Consider the following 17,681-nt stretch of genomic DNA (forward strand, 5'->3'; position numbering starts at 1 on the left):
TCTTCTCAAAAGCAACAAGATAAAGACAGTGAGTAGATCTGGGATCTGCTGTTACACTTCCAGACACAAAAATCTTTGACTCTTACTCGTAGAGATAGACACAGAAGTGGCCAGAAACTGAGGTTATCTTAATGTGTCCTTTAATGACCCCTGAAATATCTTCAATAAGGGTTGCATTGTAATAACAAATTGATTAACCAAAGCATATTTAAAAATGACATTATTATTTAATACATAGCCAATAGAAATATTGCTTTGTATATTCTTAGTGTGTGTATTATAGAACAGTCCCATTTAAATAGCCTTCAAGATACCGATAGGTGTACCCCACGGACCTAAAATGTTTATGAATGGTAGTATCTTACCTGGGGTAGGTGAAGCTGCAATCCCTCTCTTGGAATGGGTTGCCGGGATGGTGTCTGGTCTAGCTGCATGTTGAAGAGAGCTGAGAGGGCGGCTTGCGCTGCCCGGGCTTTAGCCAGCTTCTTGTTGCGCCCTGAGCCTTCAAACGTCTGTGCGTCCACCGTTACTGACATCACAAAATTCTTGGCATGACTCTCCCCGCTCTCTGAGACAAAGTCATATTTGAGGCCTGGCCTCAGCTCATTGAGGATCATGACCGGGTTTTTGCCACTGGAGGGCGAATTGAATGCCGATGGAGGGGGCAATGGGGCCTGGACAAGGTTGCTGCCAGGTGGTGTGGGCAGTGGGTACTCCCCTAGTGAGTTTAAGGAGCTGCTACCATTGGAGCCAAGATAGAAGGATTCTTCAGGTGCGGCTGGTGTCTCAAAGCCGTTGAAGAGCATATCGGGAAAGTCAGCTTGGTCAGATGTGAAGTCTGTGTTCACTGTCAGTGTTCGACCCATGGCCAGGTGTGCCTCAGAGGCATTGGGGAACTGAACGAAAGAACGCAGAGCTTTCTCAGCTGCATTCAGTTTAGCCTTCTTCTTTGTTGGGCCCATGCCCTCAAACATCTGTCCATTGACCTCCACTGTCATGACAAAAACTGGTGCATGGACTGGTCCTGTCTGAGACAGCAGTTTGTACTGTAGACCCGGTTTGATTTCATTCAGCTGCATCAGCGCATTCTTGGGCAGGACTGGCCCTGGTGTTTTCTTGCGCTTCTTGGCCCGGAACTTGGAGTGTGTGTGACCATTGTTTCCCTCCTCTAGGGGGCGCTTTCGACTGCCCAGGCCGCTTCCATTGGGGAGCTGTTCAGCCACTCCCAGCCCATCTTTGCAGGACACGTTGTCCAGGTTTCGGTTTTCCTTAACGTCGGTGCTGCTCGAACCTGCGGTGCCCAGAAAGAGTAACTTACAACGCCTTCGTTGCAGGATCTTGTAAATGTAAAATTTATAGATTCCTTTATCACTCTTTGGAACTGAACCAATGATTTGTGTTCCTTTATCACAGCAAGAGAAATTGGCTTTTAATTTCATTTAACATCTTGACCTATAGTCTACTTATGTTACTGCAAATAATAGAATGTATTTATTGTTCTTAAAGAGATGGTTACGCTCTCAGAAGTGTACCTTGTCCAACATTCAAAGCACTGTCGAGATTTTTTGGTAAAATGGTTTTTAATTTTGAAATTAAACCTTTAATATATCTTCATAATTAAAGTTGTAATTATGTAAGCCTATTATTCTAATGGTCAGGAAAAAGTGGGAGAAATATATTTTCAAGTAAAACAACTACTGTACACTTTTCAGGTTGCATGGTGTTATGGGTCTCAAACACAAATGCACACAAATACGAGCACACATATCAACACTCAACAAAGACACACACACGCACACAGAGCTTTTCCTCATCCACTCTATCAATTTTTAATCTCTTGAGTGCCTACAGAGAAATTAGGTACATTTCAAGTGTTCAGTTTTAAACTGCAGGTTCTGAAATATACTGTACAAGGGGAACACATATCACTGAATCCAGTTAGCAAAGTGGATGGAATATTGGCAAAAATTTTCATTTATAACATCCTTCAGCAAAGGCTTGATAGGTTACTCCTTGCGGTACTCAGGAGAAAGAGAGGCCGCAGTGTGCATAAGTGGGATTGTAGGTTGGGTTGAGGGAGTGCAGGGGAGGAGTGCAGGGGGAGGAGCTGAGGACCAGGCAAACAGGAGAACACATCAAAGAGGCAGGAGGAGAAGACTCCACCTACTGCAGGATCCTAAAGGCTTGACTGGTGACACGCTGGGAGGTTAAAATGCTGTTTAGCCATTTTTGAAAAGAATGAGTGTCATATCTAAAATGAGGAAAATTGGAATTCAAGAACTGTTTCTAATGAGGTGCCATTCATAAGACCCTGTGCCTCTGAGATTCCCCCCATGGAGCTTGTCAGAGAACACAGTGTTTTAAGTTGCAATATGTACTGGCATGCTGTTACCATCTGCATTCTACAATCTCAAGGCAAAACACAAAAAAAGCTCTTCTTCCTATGATCAAGAACACAAAAAGCATATTGTTCAGTTTGTGAGCTCTGAAAACATGCATGTCTTTGGTGTGTGCATGCAAATTCTCTGCAAACTGGTATGGAGTCCTGCAAATAAAGGTAATGACAAGGGAAAAGGGGGGACAGTGTTACTGTGCACAACAGTAGCCAAGAAGAATTTTCTCCTATCAGAATGGTGAAATCTGTGGATTGAACACCGGATGACCTTTAGCCACCACAGATACCACAGCAATAGCTGAGTAATTTCAAAAGGGTCTTGGTCAAAAGTTAAAAAAATTGTAATTGAATTATTTTAAATTTACAGCATGTAGTACTGTAGCTCATTTTGTTTCTCTCCAACGGATATAATGAAGAGAACATTTAGCTACTGTAAATTTGAGGATTTCCATTAAATTTAATGCATGACATACTTAAATACAAAGGATTCACTCGTGATCATTACCTCTCCTTAAACAGTCATTTGTAGGGCATAGAGACCAATTAGTCAATCAGGAAAACATAAACACATAATGAAAACTCCAGCATGCTGCATAGGCAAATACAGTGAATATAATGGAACACGGGAAAATAACTGGAGCTCCCTTTCTCTGTTTCAAATCCATTTATCATGATGATATTCATCTTATAATTACTTTTTTCAGAATGATTGATATCCAGTAATACTCCGGAGCCTAAGACCAGATCTGAGGACAAAAGCCCTAGAGCAACAGCCATGACACCATGCACTGTATTATAGCAAACACATGCAGTTGTGGTCATTATCGTGACAGCAATTGTGTAATCAGCATCCATCAGTTATGCAAAGAAAAAATAAATCCCATATGTCTGAATCTTTCAGTGTTGACATTCTCTGTGGGGGTTGCATGAACCAAATAAAACAGACAAAACAACTTTATTTTTTATGTAATTTGTTTGTTGGGCTTTTGATTTGGGGTGATTCATGTGATTAAAGAGTTTCAAGAGCTGCTAAGGTTGTCACATAAAAGTTAAAAATTCTTTAATGTATTCCTCTGGTGTTCCCTTGGTATTAAAGAAACAGGCCTTGCGTGAGCTTGGACTGTGTTTTATCTTCAAATATATCTTTTGACTGCCAGTAAAAATGTGAGGAAAAGGCCGCCTGTGAAACACAACAAAGACTCTTTTGCAACTCTGGTTATCTGACTTAACACATAACAACAAGCCTCTCCTCTGAGTCAAAACACAGACTATGACACTACAATAAGAACTGTTCATTTGGATCGCGGGTTAGGGCGCTGGTGGGATGACAGCTACCTTTGAATGCGAGTTCAAAATTGTTAAGGTGAAAAGAAGCACATTCAATCATGTCTTTCTGAACCTTTTGAGGCTCACATACTGAGTTCAAACCCAAATGTCTAATTAAAGTTCAATATGCTGGAGTGGAGAGGATTTTCTAAGGAATGAAATGGAGATAGAAGGAATCTGTGATATGACCTGAAGCGTCTCAGATGTAATGATTAGTTCTTCCCTAAAAACTTTTGGTAAAATCAGCGGTGTGTATTCGTGTGTGTGTATGCACCACTTTGTGTCTTGGTTCAGGTAAGGACAAATGATAGCTTACAGCACGCTCATGGAGGGGAAACTGTATCAGAATACATTTAGCAACACAACAAACATAAACAGTATTTTTTGTCATTTTTGTATGAAGAATTAGATTTTGATTTATTTTTGTGTTGTATGACATGTTTTTATTATTATTTTTAAAAAATTGTGGGCTAGGCACTAAACTAATGCTTACAGAGTGTGGGCAAAATGTGTTCACACTGATTACACATCAGAGAAGGGCAGAGCATACGAGGAAAGACATGCGGGCAGACAAAAAGGAGGGAAACAAAAATACAGGCAGACATTTAGAAGTAGAGATCAGATATTGCGCAAACAGGAAGACAGACAGACAAATCAGTAAAATCAGAGTCGACTCACTCATATTCTCCTCCTCATCCACATCCATGGCGACGGGTTTGTTTTGACCTGAGAGCGGCCTGGCCCCCACTGCACCTGGGGATCAGAGGACACAAAGGTGTGTAAGTGATACACATGCAGACAAACACATTCCAAGACCTTGAGTTGGCTACAGTGATGATAAATTTCTTGCTTGATGCTCTGGCGCACATTCACGCCACGAAACACGCACGCATTGCACTTTGTGAGTAGCCTGTGATGTGGGCATATAAATATTCAGCGACTGAGAGATATCAAGGTGAGAGAGGAGGCCTGGGATGACAGGCCTTAATAGCAGGAGCAGTCTATTGTGACTTTAATATCCCTCCGATTAGACCTCATTTCCCACTGCCTACTGAGAGATATACAGCTAGTGACATGGCCAAGTCACTCCACTGCTGCACACACCTACACACATGACTTATCCCAAGGTGGATAGTGCGATTAAAGCTCCATTAAGCAATATTTCTCACACCAACATTGAATGAAATTATTTCCTGCAATCTGAAATGTTCGCTAACGCAGCCAATTACGCTGACAGTGAACAACCAGCTCTCAGGTTATATATGATTTTCTCTGCAACTATCAGCTGGCTCTGTTTTGCCATTTTATATGGCTGAATCCAAAGCAGCGAATGAGTGGATCACTAACTAAGCCAAATATCCAGCAGGGCATTTCTCTCCATCCTTCTTGAAACTTTGGTCAGTGGAAAGGTATAAGCCAACAATGACTGGAGGATAGTAATGTCAACTTGGTTGTCACTCTCCTGGAATGCAAGGAGATCAACAGCTTACCAGCACTGAGTTTAAAGCATGGATTTATACAGCTGTGGAAACAGTTTCTACAAACAGCTGACGTGGGGCAGCTGTGGCTCAGGAGGTAGAGTGGATCATCCACTAATTGGAAAGTCAGCAGTTCAATTCCTGGCTCTTCCAGTCCGCATGTCGAAGTGTCGAAGACACTGAACACCACTTTACCGCTGATGTAACATATGTGTGTGAATGTACGCAAGTGGTTGAAAAGTGCTGGATGTGTAGAAAAAAGCACAGTGTGGATGAGGTTTGTAGTGTAAAGAGTAGTCAATAATACCAGACTACATTCGCAATGAGAGTGAACCAAAACAATGAGCTGAAAGATGCTAAAATGCTGCATAGAGCTGAAGGGAATTGCAGATTTTGATGATAGTTCTCTGGGAGAGCTGATATGAAGTCATTTAAACTACTAGTGCAGCTATAACTTGTTTCTTATCCCTTTTTTTAAATTTGCAATCTAAAAAACTTAATCAAAAGAGTATTGCACTCCACTAACATAGTCGGACTGACAAAAACACCAGGTAACTACATTACATTACCTATAATGTAACTCGGCCGCCAACTGTACAGTTGGAGACTCTGGTCTGTTATGGTGTTAGCAGATAATGTAGCCTCTGGTTTAAGCAGGGATGAGGAGCGAGCTACAGAGGTCGAGCAAACTCGCTTGTCTCTAACTCCACACGCCCACAGTTTCTTTCAGTTTTAAACTTTTAGTCTTCAGACCCAGCTGACGCTGACTCAAGTCAGTGGAGGAGTTTCTTGCAGCTTGCAGCGAGGAAAACCGCAGCTTCTTCTGGAGCGACAAAAGGCTTTAAACATCTTCTTACACATGCAGTAGTTCACATATGCAGTATCCTTTGAGAAAAGGGCTGTACTTGGAAAAGTTACACCACTGGCTCATAGCATACTGCTAACTGCTGAATTAATAGTTCTAAGAAAGTTTCAACTGCATGACTCCCCACCAACCACTTGAGAAGTCGTAGCATGACAAAAAATATTGCTAAGAGCAGCGCAGATGAGTGCATACTGATGAAACAGACTAAGAGAGTAAGTTAGACGGGAGAGAGAGAGAGAGAGAGAGAAAGAGAGAGAGAGAGGGCAGAGAGGCAGACCACACAAAGAGAGAGAGAGGAGCAGGAGAAAGATGGCATTATGATATAGAACAGATTGTGCTGATTCTTCTCTCTCTCTACCCGCCTTCCATCAGTGCCCCCATTCCTCAGCCAGACACTTTCTTAAGCTAAACTAAATGGGCTAATTAATCTGGGCTAATGGTGGGTGACAGCAAATATGCTAGCACAATTATCACCCTATTAAAGATTCATATCCCAACCCATAATTGAAAATGAAAAGGTGGGGTGAGGGGAGGATGGGTGGGAGTAGGTCCAACAGAGTGGAAGATGAGAGTCATTTTTCTCAGGTAGCAGGATCCAGGTGCCCCCGGCCCCCACACACTCACCCAGCAACTCAGAACCACATCCACACGCAAGACTAGTTACTTATGAGCTGTTACTTCTGCAGCGCATGATTTTATGTTTCCAGACTTTAAATCATTGGGATTGGTCAACTGTAGATAACTGAATTCAAATCAATATATCTAAATATAAAACCAATCATAACCAGAACCACAAAAAACATGGCTGTGGTTCTGTTCACATACTTTTTCTATGTCTAAGTGCTTCAACACACTGAAGTTTAGCTCAGGTGAAATCAGTTGAGACCCACAGAGAAATAATGAAGTCGGTGTGTGTGTGTCCATGCTTGTGGATGTGTGTGTTTAGAGAAATCTAGGAATAAATGCCTATTCCGTCCTAAAGGGCACTGCATAGGCAAAAAAACATAGCCACTGCATTCTGCTACATAAAATGAAAGACTATACTTTTGTGTAGAGTGAGATTCAGGATCCGTATTAAAAACCATTCTATAATGTCAATGAGAGTCAATGAGGAAAAAAAAGTGTAGTCCCATTCTCCCTAACCTATGTTATAATGACCCGTGATTATTAGGACAGATCAGTGTGTTGGTTGTCGTATATGTGTGTGTTAACTATTTGTGTACCTCTTCTTTTTGACAAGGTAAGTCCAGATCAAGTTCAGATTTAGAGTAAATTAAATCCAGACGAAAACAACACAACAACAGTTGTTTGATAGGTAATAAAAGAAAATAAATTACAAGTTGCCTAAGGAAAAAACTATTGAGCCTAAAAGGCAGCAACTTTTCTTTAATGTGGACCTGATTCCCCCCAGGTATTATTTTAACATTTTCAATACGGCCATCAAAAATATTCTCATGTGTAGAAGCTGCATTATTAAAATGACTAAAATGGTAAATGATTGTGTGTATGCTACTTCTGTTGTTACAGATTAATCACTTCAACTTCTACAAGAGATTTTTTGTATATCCGTTGGTGGTAGCAAATTTGAATATGAAGGACTGACAGAAAATACTTTCTACTACTGATGTGTGACCTCAAAATATATTGTACCGTAAAACAAATCTGATTTAGAGACATCTCATGGTCTGCAGTTGGTAATAAGAAGATATATAAAATATTTAGACCATGATCCAATACCATGATCATGATCCTTTAAAGATCAGACATTTTTGGACATTAAAGCCGGTTCAGCTAACCTGGATATTTGCATGGATGAAAGACACTGGTAAAAGCAAGGCCAGATCCTTGATAGAATTTGGTATTGACCATTTTGGAACACACAAACCTGATGCAGAGGATTTAAAGTGAGTCAAAAGAATAAACAGTGAGGGCTGCGACTATCTCCCTCCACATGCATAAACGATACTGCGTCATCAAGTTGTGAGACGGCTTGGTTCCAGGTAATTTTGAGTGGACGCCAAGGGAGGCAGGGAAAAGAGAAAGATGAGAAATAAGATGAAAAACCTCAAATTCAATCTGGCATGGTGAGAGGGACTGAGGGGAAATAAGGTGGTTTTGATTTGTCTCTCATCCCTCGCTTGCGCTGTGACGGAGCGATAGAGCATCGCCACCGTGGAGGGAGCACCAGCAGAGGCCGACTGACGAGAGGAGGTGGGATGGTGGGGTGGAGCGAGGGATGGAAAGGTAAAGGTGAGGGAAGAATAGAGGATGAGAGAGATAGAAAATGCAATCCTATTTCAAGTAAAAGAGAATCATTATCTCCTCTAAAACAGAAGGCGATGGAGAGGGCTGCCCTTGGCAGGCTGTGGGGTTCAAACTGTCCAAAACAAACCTGCCTATTGAGGCTGGCGAAGGAACTCAGATTTGCCATAAAAACAATTTCAGACCACCTTCAAGCCTTAAAACCAGATACATAATTAATTAAATAAATAACCTTGCTTGCATGAAGGGCTAACCTTTAACAATTAAAAAAAAATGAAAATGTAAAAAACCTATTATGGTATGTACCACATTCGTAGCACCCTCTGCCACTGGAACCACTATGAGTTCTAAGCAAACTTTAGCAGAAAAACATTGAGCTGAAAGGTCCATTGGTACAAAGACGCAAATGCATTAGCATACTGGCCAGCATCTTCCTTTGAACTGCATCTTTTCTAAGTGCTCCTGTTTCATTCAGCCCGTCTCCAGCAAATGGTCCATGTAAACAACAACAACATGAAGATCTTTAATCACATTTTCTAAAAAAAAAAATTCTGGTGATTAATAGATTCACCATAAAGAGCTGTCCAGGGCTGATGTGAAATGGCAACTTGTTTTTTTGTTTTTTAACCTCTTCTGATACCGTGTGCCACATTAGGCAGAGGTGGCTCTTGTTTCCCGTGGGGGATATCATTCCCTGTTACCTCACGGCCAATTCACCCACAAACCCTGCGTAATCTTAGTGTTCTGTCTCTGTGGCAGAATGGGATTATTTAGGATGCTCACTGTGCTTTACTCTCGCTGTAATATCTGCTTTTTCTGGTCTCTGTGGTACCTTATCTACCTGACCTTTCACTGCAAATTGTAAGGGACAGCTTTTAAAATGCCTGGGACATGGATCTGCCTTTACCAGGAGGGCAGCTTTTACAGAGCTTACCTGAACTCTGAATAACTGAGTGTCTCTCTTCAGTCTCCTGCATTTCTTTAGACAGTGGTCTCCGCACTTAGCCTTTTTATTTGGTGGCCAGTCAGCCTGAATTTTTGAGATCAGTTCCCTCCTTGCGATGTTGGTGCATTGCCTCCTGCTACTGTCACTGGTAGAGTTTTGGCTTTCATAACATTAAATATCTTTAAGCTGTCTCTGTACAATTCAATTTTTTTTTTTACCTTTTTGTATGTTTTAATGTATAAAATGTGCTGGTAAGTGACTTGTTTCTAAACTGTGTGAAACTGTTTTTCTAGTGTCATTGTCCTCTGTGTATCTTTCTCCATGTAAATAAGTTATGACCCCTGATGTTTGCTGTAGTATTGGTGCTGGGTTAGACGTCTGTTCACTCTTTGTCCTTGACTGTGGCACATGTCCTTGACTAACATGCTTAGTGCTACTATTTTTTCCTGACTGTGGCTTTTTCCACTTTTGTTCCTGTTGTTTCTGTGAGCAGCTTCTTATTGTTTCCCACAGTTCTGACATACAATGGCTTTAAAATGACCATTGTACATTAAATTAGCAGTGGTTTATAGACTTGCATCTTCATTTCTGTTGCACCTGAGCGACATATTATACTTTGTCCACACCTTGTTTTTCCCTCCATTTTCCTTAGCTCTTGCATTGTCTGCCATTTCAAACAATTACCACTGACAAGCCTGATTTTATTTCTTGTGTACCCAGCTGATGGAACAAGTGTGAAGGGTATCACTGAGTCCTGCAACTGATTCCCAATGGGAACTGTATTATTTTCTGCATGGCTGTAAACTGCATCACCATCTTGCGTTTGGCACAAGTGGTGAAAACAAAGCTGTTTTTCTTAACAACACAACTCAGGTTTGAACTTGTCTTTAATTCCTGTATGCACAAGCTCAATGACTCAGACCACTCTGCAGTGCAAATATGTATAAAACACAACATATTTCTGTTACAGCAGGGAATACCTCCAAAAGGAACAGATGGCAACACAATTGGTATTCGTATGAATGATGACAAGGCAATTGGGCCACTGATGGAGTTCATACTGGTCCCTCAACAGGATGATAGATTCTGACTGGCCAGACTCTAAACTCAAGTTTAACTCAAGTTATACAGACACATGGGAAGGCACTTTAGCTTTGAAAGCACTTATCTCCTTCAATTTTACTCCAGTCTTTAACCTTTCACTCCTGCTATGCAGGGTCCACTGTAACTGAAAACCAGCTAGTTTTAAGAAAAGGCTGAAAGTACACTGCATGTCGGCACTGACTGATATCATTTGACAGTATCAAAAGGTACAGTTTCAAGAATGTTTGATTTGATTAAAAAGTCACAGCTTTTAAATGGAGGGAGAGACATTTAACTCAACTCATAAGTTGAACAAACTTGCATTTCTCCTTTTTTAATGGATGAAATTCATTCAGCATCTCTTACTTCCCATAATTTTTCAGTTCGCAGAAGGCATCAGTGGCATCCCCTAATGCTTAGGCCAAGTGAGGGAATCTACAACTGTCACCCAAACTGCTTTAAAGGAATATTAATAGACAAAAGCCCCCCCTCCACCCTTCAAACACAGCAGCCTGACATGCTGCTGTGTTGACAGGACCAAGACACGCGCTAAAAACTGTCCCCGCTTAGCTGCTGTCAGCAGCAGATAGAGGAAAAACATGCATCAGTGCACAGATACAGCCATGTACATACTTATCTCTGTGATATAAATGTTGCCCTCCCTGCTGCTGAAGGAAGCACAGATGAAAAGATTCCTCAATCCCAACAATCGTATTGTACCTGGAGTAATTCTTGACCGTAATGATTTTCTTACCCCTTTTTTTACCTTTATTTTTCATGGGTTCACAATTATTTTATGCACGTGTGCCAGAATATGTTATTTAATGAAATGCCTCCCCCTTATTTCAGTGAGATATGGCTGAATGTTGTATCGCCTGAATGCACAGTAATTGATGTGTCCAAGTTTAGTTAGTTTTCTCTGAAAAAGTGAAGATAAATGTGCTGCTTGCACAGGTTTTTATCATTGTCATAATGATATCTGTTACAGCGCTGCTATAATAAAAGACAAAACCTAAATGCATTAATTATTTTTTCACAGTTTCACAGTCAAACCTGAGGAAAAGAAATTTGAAAATTGTATTCACATCTTTTAAAATTCAGCATGTTATCTGGTCCTTCTGCGGTAGTTGTAGTAAAAAGTGAGCTTGCTAAATTATGCTCTCAACTTTTAGAGTTTTGGGTTGACCAAACTTTCCAATAATCCACCCACAGCTTTGCCAATTAACTTCAGCAAAGTCGAACAAAGTGAAAAGCACAGAGATTTTCTTTGAAAAATAAATGATTTTCATAATCATAATCAATAATCATTGCAGAATGAGGCCTTGTGAATGAATGACTAATGAAGATTTGAAGGAAAATCCTCTCAAAGAAAACATATTAGATACGATACAAAGCGAAATAGGGCTTTTTAAAAAATATATTTATAGTTAGACAAACAGCTAATTCTGATGTGGCACTGACCTTTACAAACCATACTTTGAATAGCAACTATGACAGAAAATACCTATGAATTACAGTGCATTCAGAAAGTGCTCAGACCCCCGCACTTCTTTCACATTTTGTTATGTTTCAGCCTCATGCTAAAATCATTTCTATTAATTGTATTTCCCTCATCAGTACTCTACACTCTACACTCAATACTCCACAATGACAAAATGAAAACAGAAGTTTAGAAACGTTTGCTAATTTATTAAAAAAGGAAAAACTGAAATATTATCTTGAAGCAAGTATTCAGACCCTTTGCTATGACACTCGATATTTACCTCAGGTTCCTCCTGTTTCTCTTGATCATCTTTGAGATGTTTCCCCAACTTCATTAGATTCACACACCTGTCTATACTGTATAAGGTCTCTGCAGCTGACAATGCACATCAGAGCAAAAACCAAGCCATGAGGAGGAAGGAACTACCTGCATAGCTCAGAGTGTCCTTGAGTGGAGCCACTAACATGCATTCTTGTCATTTTTTTTTTGTTTTTGCTGGTTTCTATTTTGTGATGAGTGGTAAACAGGAAACATGTGGAGAGAGATACAACACAGGACCCCAGATGATTCTGATCAGGCGACATGGTGTTATGGTTTTGTGGTACATGTTTCAGACCAGTGTCCCATGTTGTTTTGGTTACTGGTTGACGATGTTTGCTGTTGTTTGACAGAAGTAATTTTTATCACAAGGAAAACTGTTTAATCGTGTCAGTCCACTTCACACTATGTATGTATAACATGAGGTTGTATGAATTCTCTTGTAGAATAATTGACAACTTATTGATTACAGCTGAAAAAACCTATTAACTAGAGTTCCTGCACTGAATAAATCTACCACAACTTTTTAAGTGTACAGATTTATGTTAAAACTCTTAAAAAAGTTGAAAAAGCTACTGTATACAGTAACTTTCTCAAGTTTCTATTCGATCAATATTTAATCTCTCAAAAATAAAAGTTAACTCTTGAATTAGAAGATGCCAAGTTTCAGTCATCATCAGCATCAAATCATCCTCGGTCATTTGGAGCAGACGACTTGCATGACCACCAGTCCATTTAACCAAGCGTTGTGGTCTGACAAGCTCTCGGGGGTGGTTTTGTGGTTTGCAGTACAATGCCAGACTTGCTGGGTAATGGACCAATACAGAGGCTCTGCTGGGAGATAAAGAGGGAAAAATGGGCACAGCCCCCACACACCCACTGTCTCAAGAGTCTCTACAGCACAGCTAATTCAGAGGTCCTTGAATTCAGCTTTGGTCTGTCTAATTTATATTAGAATAAATGTCATACAATGAGAAGAAAGTGAGGTAAGTACAGAATTATTTATATATAGCACCTTTTAAAACAAAATAACTTCGTAATGGAAAGCATCAAACATGACAATAACAACACGTTCCCCAAAAAGGGATGTTAAAAAGAAGTTTCTTAAAAATGTCAACCGAGCTATATGATCTAGATTAGGTGAAGCAAAACAGTCTGCCTTCATTTTAAATTGGATATCTTTACAGTACCAATTAGCCAACTTGAGACTCAACAACAGTTCAGAGGTATACTAAGGGGTTTCACCATGTAGAACCTGATAGATAATAAATACGATTTTAATCCTAGAGAAGCCAACATTGGAGTAATGTGCTCAAAGAACCATCTGCAGAGGAGCTGCAGCTCTTTGACTCAGGCAAAGAATTACAATAATCAAGATGCGAGGACACAAATGTAATGAATTAGTTTTTCAGCACATTAAAAAAAGATAGAAAATGTCTGATCTCAAAGATATTTCTTCACTGTAAAAAGCATAAATGCACAAGACACCCAGCAGCTTGAAAAATAACTTTTTTGATGGATGATCAAAACAGCTGCTGATTAATCTTCTGTTGTTTGACCAACTGGTTAAAAAACAAATTGTTTAAACTCTAACAGAGTTACAGAATGGATGTTTAACATGAAGCCTGTTAGGTTTACAAGCTTATTCGTCTCACTATGGATAAGAAGCTTGGCTGAGTGTATGCTATGCAAAGTAAATGGACTTTCCCCAAAATTTGTCAAAACTGGGGGAAACGAACTGCAGATGCGGTGCAGTGAGGAAAGAAGAGAGAATCTGTCTTTTATTGTGTTCCAGCCTTTAATATCTGACAGCCGGTTGTTTATCATCATGGACCGCTGATGGTGAAAGAAGGGAAAGGTGGAGAAAGCAGAGGCAGAGAGTATCAATATGAATTTTTTATTTGATGGGTTTTATGGGAGATTGCATTTCAGAAGGCTGGCAGAGTCAAGGTTCATGGTGGAGTGAGAGGAGAGAGAGTGAGAGGCCAAGTCATAAAGGCGAGAGACAACGGTGAGAAGAACACACACCAACACTTTTGTTCGCATCATACAACACACTATCCTCTCAATGTGCAAAAAAACCCATATACTCAAATCCCAAATCTCCTCATCTATTTTCAGTCTCTCTTTTTTTTTTTTTTTTTTTTTTTTTTTTTTTTAAACCTTTTCACTATCAAATCCTTATTTTTCCCTCTCACACATTTACACTACCGACTCTTTCCTATTTGGCTTTTTCATTTTTTCTCCCTCTAACAATTTCACACAAATGCACACACACACACACACACACGTGCGCAAAACATCTTAGGCTGGCTTCAGGTGTGGTCATAAATCATAAGAGTGAGTGGCTATGATCCCCCCCCTCCCCCAGCACCAGCAGAGCCAGGCGGAGAGAGGGAGGGGTGTTGAGGGGGCTCATACCGGGGCTGGTGGGCCGGAGAGGAGGCTGCAGCTAAACGACTGCCCTCACTTCCTGCGTTCATCAAGGCCAGAACAAGCCACTGCTCAGCCTCTGGGCGCAACACATGGCAGACAGCCGACACCAGAGACATTAACACTTTAGGATGGACAGAAACTCAGACACTCAATAACACACACAAACACATAAGATACAAAATACACAGGGAGCTTAACACAAAATGCAAAAAGGTACAAATTTGTTCTTTAAATTTTACCCTCAGATTTAAGGTGGTGTTAAAGTCTGTTTGATTATTTGATGATTATGAAACAATACATGCTTCTATATAATGCAATTTTATTCTTATTTTATTATCTTATGGTTTTATTTCATGTTGATGCAGTGTAGTGTCTGATCTGTGGTGACTCACACAGTCACAGTAAACGTCCTCACCCTGTTTAAGGTTGTGACAGTTCATGGCACCTACATGGTGATCAGCAGTCACAGCTTTGTGAGTATTTGATCATTTAATTAAGGACAATTAAGCTGACTAAAATTTTAAAAAATGGAGGAGCCATTTTTCAGGGGTAGTTTTTGCTTCCTTATTATGTATTTATTTATTCATATATTTATTTTACCGGTTATCGTCTTTAAAAACTTTCAAGGGTACGTCTGCCCATCACCCACATCCATGCTCACACATATTTAAACTTACACAAACAGGCGCACACAAACACAAACAAACCTTCTGACCTCACGGCCCCATACAATACAATTTTTTGAAGACAAAGTTTTCTATTCATAATCCACTTCATTCATTCTGAGTACAAACATTCGTCTCTCACACCTCTAACGTCATGTGTACACCACATGTGTTGAGGTGAAAGATGAGGCCGTTACGAACACCGTCCACCTCCAAGGAAACCAGAGGTAAACATCTGCGTGTAATGGCTTTATATGGTCTGTTTTAAGCTGTGCAGTTTTGACACATGGTAAAATAAATGCCAGAAAGATTAGATAACTGTGTTGATGTCTGGCGTAAGCCTATCACAAGCTGGCTGGGTAAATCATCATTAACAACATATTTGACATCATGTGAGGTGTCCTGTTGCTCTCAGATCTCCTCATACTGTTTGGCATTCAAACCACAATGGAAAAAAGAGCTATGAATTATTTTGCAATGTATTTTTTTTTTTTTTTTTTTGAAAAAAAAACCCTGAACCCTGACATTTTTCATTTTCTGATACTGGAGTCACATTTCAGGTAGCACAAAGTATCTAACAAAACTGGTTTACACAGAGGAGGGTTTACTCTGGACTTACTCTTTTGGTCATGTAAGGATATTGATATTGAGCTGAGCTCGTTGTTTGATGTATTTCTGTATTGACTAGAGAGATTCTGTGTTAAATATGCACCTCAGGGAATTATTTATACATCTATAAAGGGTAATAAAACAAAACAGACACCAAGAAACCCATACATTTTAATAAATTAAACTGGTGTTCAATTTTCTGTGTTTTTCTTATATGGAACATGGATGGAACAACAAAAAACTGAGGGTGTGGAGTTAGATTGAGATACAGTTACTGTAAGTTGCATTGTGGGTAATGTAGGTCAATTTTTGACAAAAAATAACTTAAGAAAAAACAAAACAAACAAAAAAAAACCTATCCATTGTAAATCTGTGCAAAGCTAAGTGGGTGGATGTGGCTAACTAGCTACACTGATGGAAAACTGTGACCAAAAATAGCTGAAAACTGGCGACAAGTATGGATGAGATTGACATAACTGTATTGGTTGTTGTAAGTCGACTTATAGAAGTAATAACCTCTGTAAAATATACTTGATATTTCTCTGGTTTAAAGCTAACTGTAGTCTCGCCAGCCGCCAGCTGGATGGATCCATCGCTCGCCACTGATTGGTTAGGACAAAACAAAAGAAAAAAATCTGCAAACGTGAATGTCAGGCTGAATTAATGAAGAGAAATAAAATGGTCAATGGTCATTCTGATTATCAGGCTAACATAATGAAACAGGTACAGCCAAAGCCTGCAGTAACGTAATGTGGACAGAGATTCTTAACTGAATGATCACCGTTGAAGGCATTTTACAAAACTAATGTCACTACTTTCCAATGCCAGATGAAAAACGTGTTCTCCAAGAAGAAAAGTTGGAAAAAAGGGAAAAACCGAAGAGTTATGGTGGAGGCAAAAACCAAAACCCAGAGTTAAGAGAGAAGAAACAGATCGAACAAGATTGAGAGTCCAAAATGAGGAATCGAAGATGAGGAGGAGGAGGAGATGAAAGGGAAAAAAGAGGGGGCAAGAAAAGGGAAGGAAAGTGGACAGAGACAAATGGCCATGGGAAATGGTCGGTGCAGGAGAGCCCGCCTATGAGACAGCCCTCTCAGCAGCTCTAACACAGACTGATAGGCCCACCAGGCAGAGCGACCACTCCAATCCACTCCATCCCTGTCTGATTTTTACCTTGTTCTGAAAAAATATCACATTTCCAGCCACATCAAGCCTACCTACCAGAATGTGTATTAAACAATGTAAAGAAATCTGCCATCTTATTTGTAGTTAAATGTTTCATCTCGGTACTATTACGAATTGAGTTTCTCAGGGACTCAGTTTAAGGAATTAGAAAATCAATTACACATCTTTTTGCCCTTTGTGTTTGTTGATAGTGTTTAGGACAGAATTAAAGTACTAAACAGGTTTTTAGTTTTACTTTTTTGTTCCGTTCTGTGGCCTTCAACAACAGGAGTACAGGAAACAAACATCACTTTGTACTCTCTATTTACTCCGTCAGCTTGTCTTTACTCTGCTGACTCCACTCACTCATAATTTTGAATTATTCCTCAGGTTGTACTTTTATCCAACATGGCATCTGTTTGTATTGGCTGGAAAAGCTTGGCTTGAAATATCTGAGCTGCTAAAACTATTACATTTATGACTCCTTCTTAAAGGTGTGCATTTGATAATCCTGCATGTGACAAGAAGCTCCAGATAATATCAGTTGTTAACCATCTGTATGATCTACAGTCCTGTACAGTCAAAGCAGGATGGTAAAAAGCTCCAAAGGTGCAGGGGTTTCCCGTTAAAAGACAAACACTGAATAGATGG

The 17,681-nt window shown here is 39.9% G+C and overlaps 1 protein-coding gene across 5 annotated transcripts in view; it reads right to left on the reverse strand.

The window, feature by feature from the left end:
* Positions 1 to 17,681, reverse strand: part of adarb1b (adenosine deaminase RNA specific B1b) — a 108,483-nt gene that overhangs the window by 14,972 nt on the left and 75,830 nt on the right. For 4 of the 5 annotated variants that reach the window (XM_071490626.1, XM_071490446.1, XM_071490707.1 and 1 more), the window contains 2 exons: positions 4,400 to 4,474; positions 366 to 1,291 (listed from right to left, as the gene is read on the reverse strand). In XM_071490626.1, the coding sequence (XP_071346727.1) occupies positions 366 to 1,291; positions 4,400 to 4,427 (954 nt within the window). In that variant the 5' untranslated portion in view covers positions 4,428 to 4,474. Of the gene's footprint in view, positions 1 to 365; positions 2,108 to 4,399; positions 4,475 to 17,681 lie in introns of all 5 variants that reach the window. The other variant, XM_071490533.1, reaches the window with a different exon arrangement.

Source organism: Trachinotus anak, unplaced genomic scaffold (assembly GCF_046630095.1).
Source record: "Trachinotus anak isolate AG129_WGS33_773 ecotype Australia unplaced genomic scaffold, CSIRO_AGI_Tana_v1 ptg000001l, whole genome shotgun sequence".
Classification (NCBI taxonomy): Eukaryota; Metazoa; Chordata; class Actinopteri; order Carangiformes; family Carangidae; genus Trachinotus; species Trachinotus anak.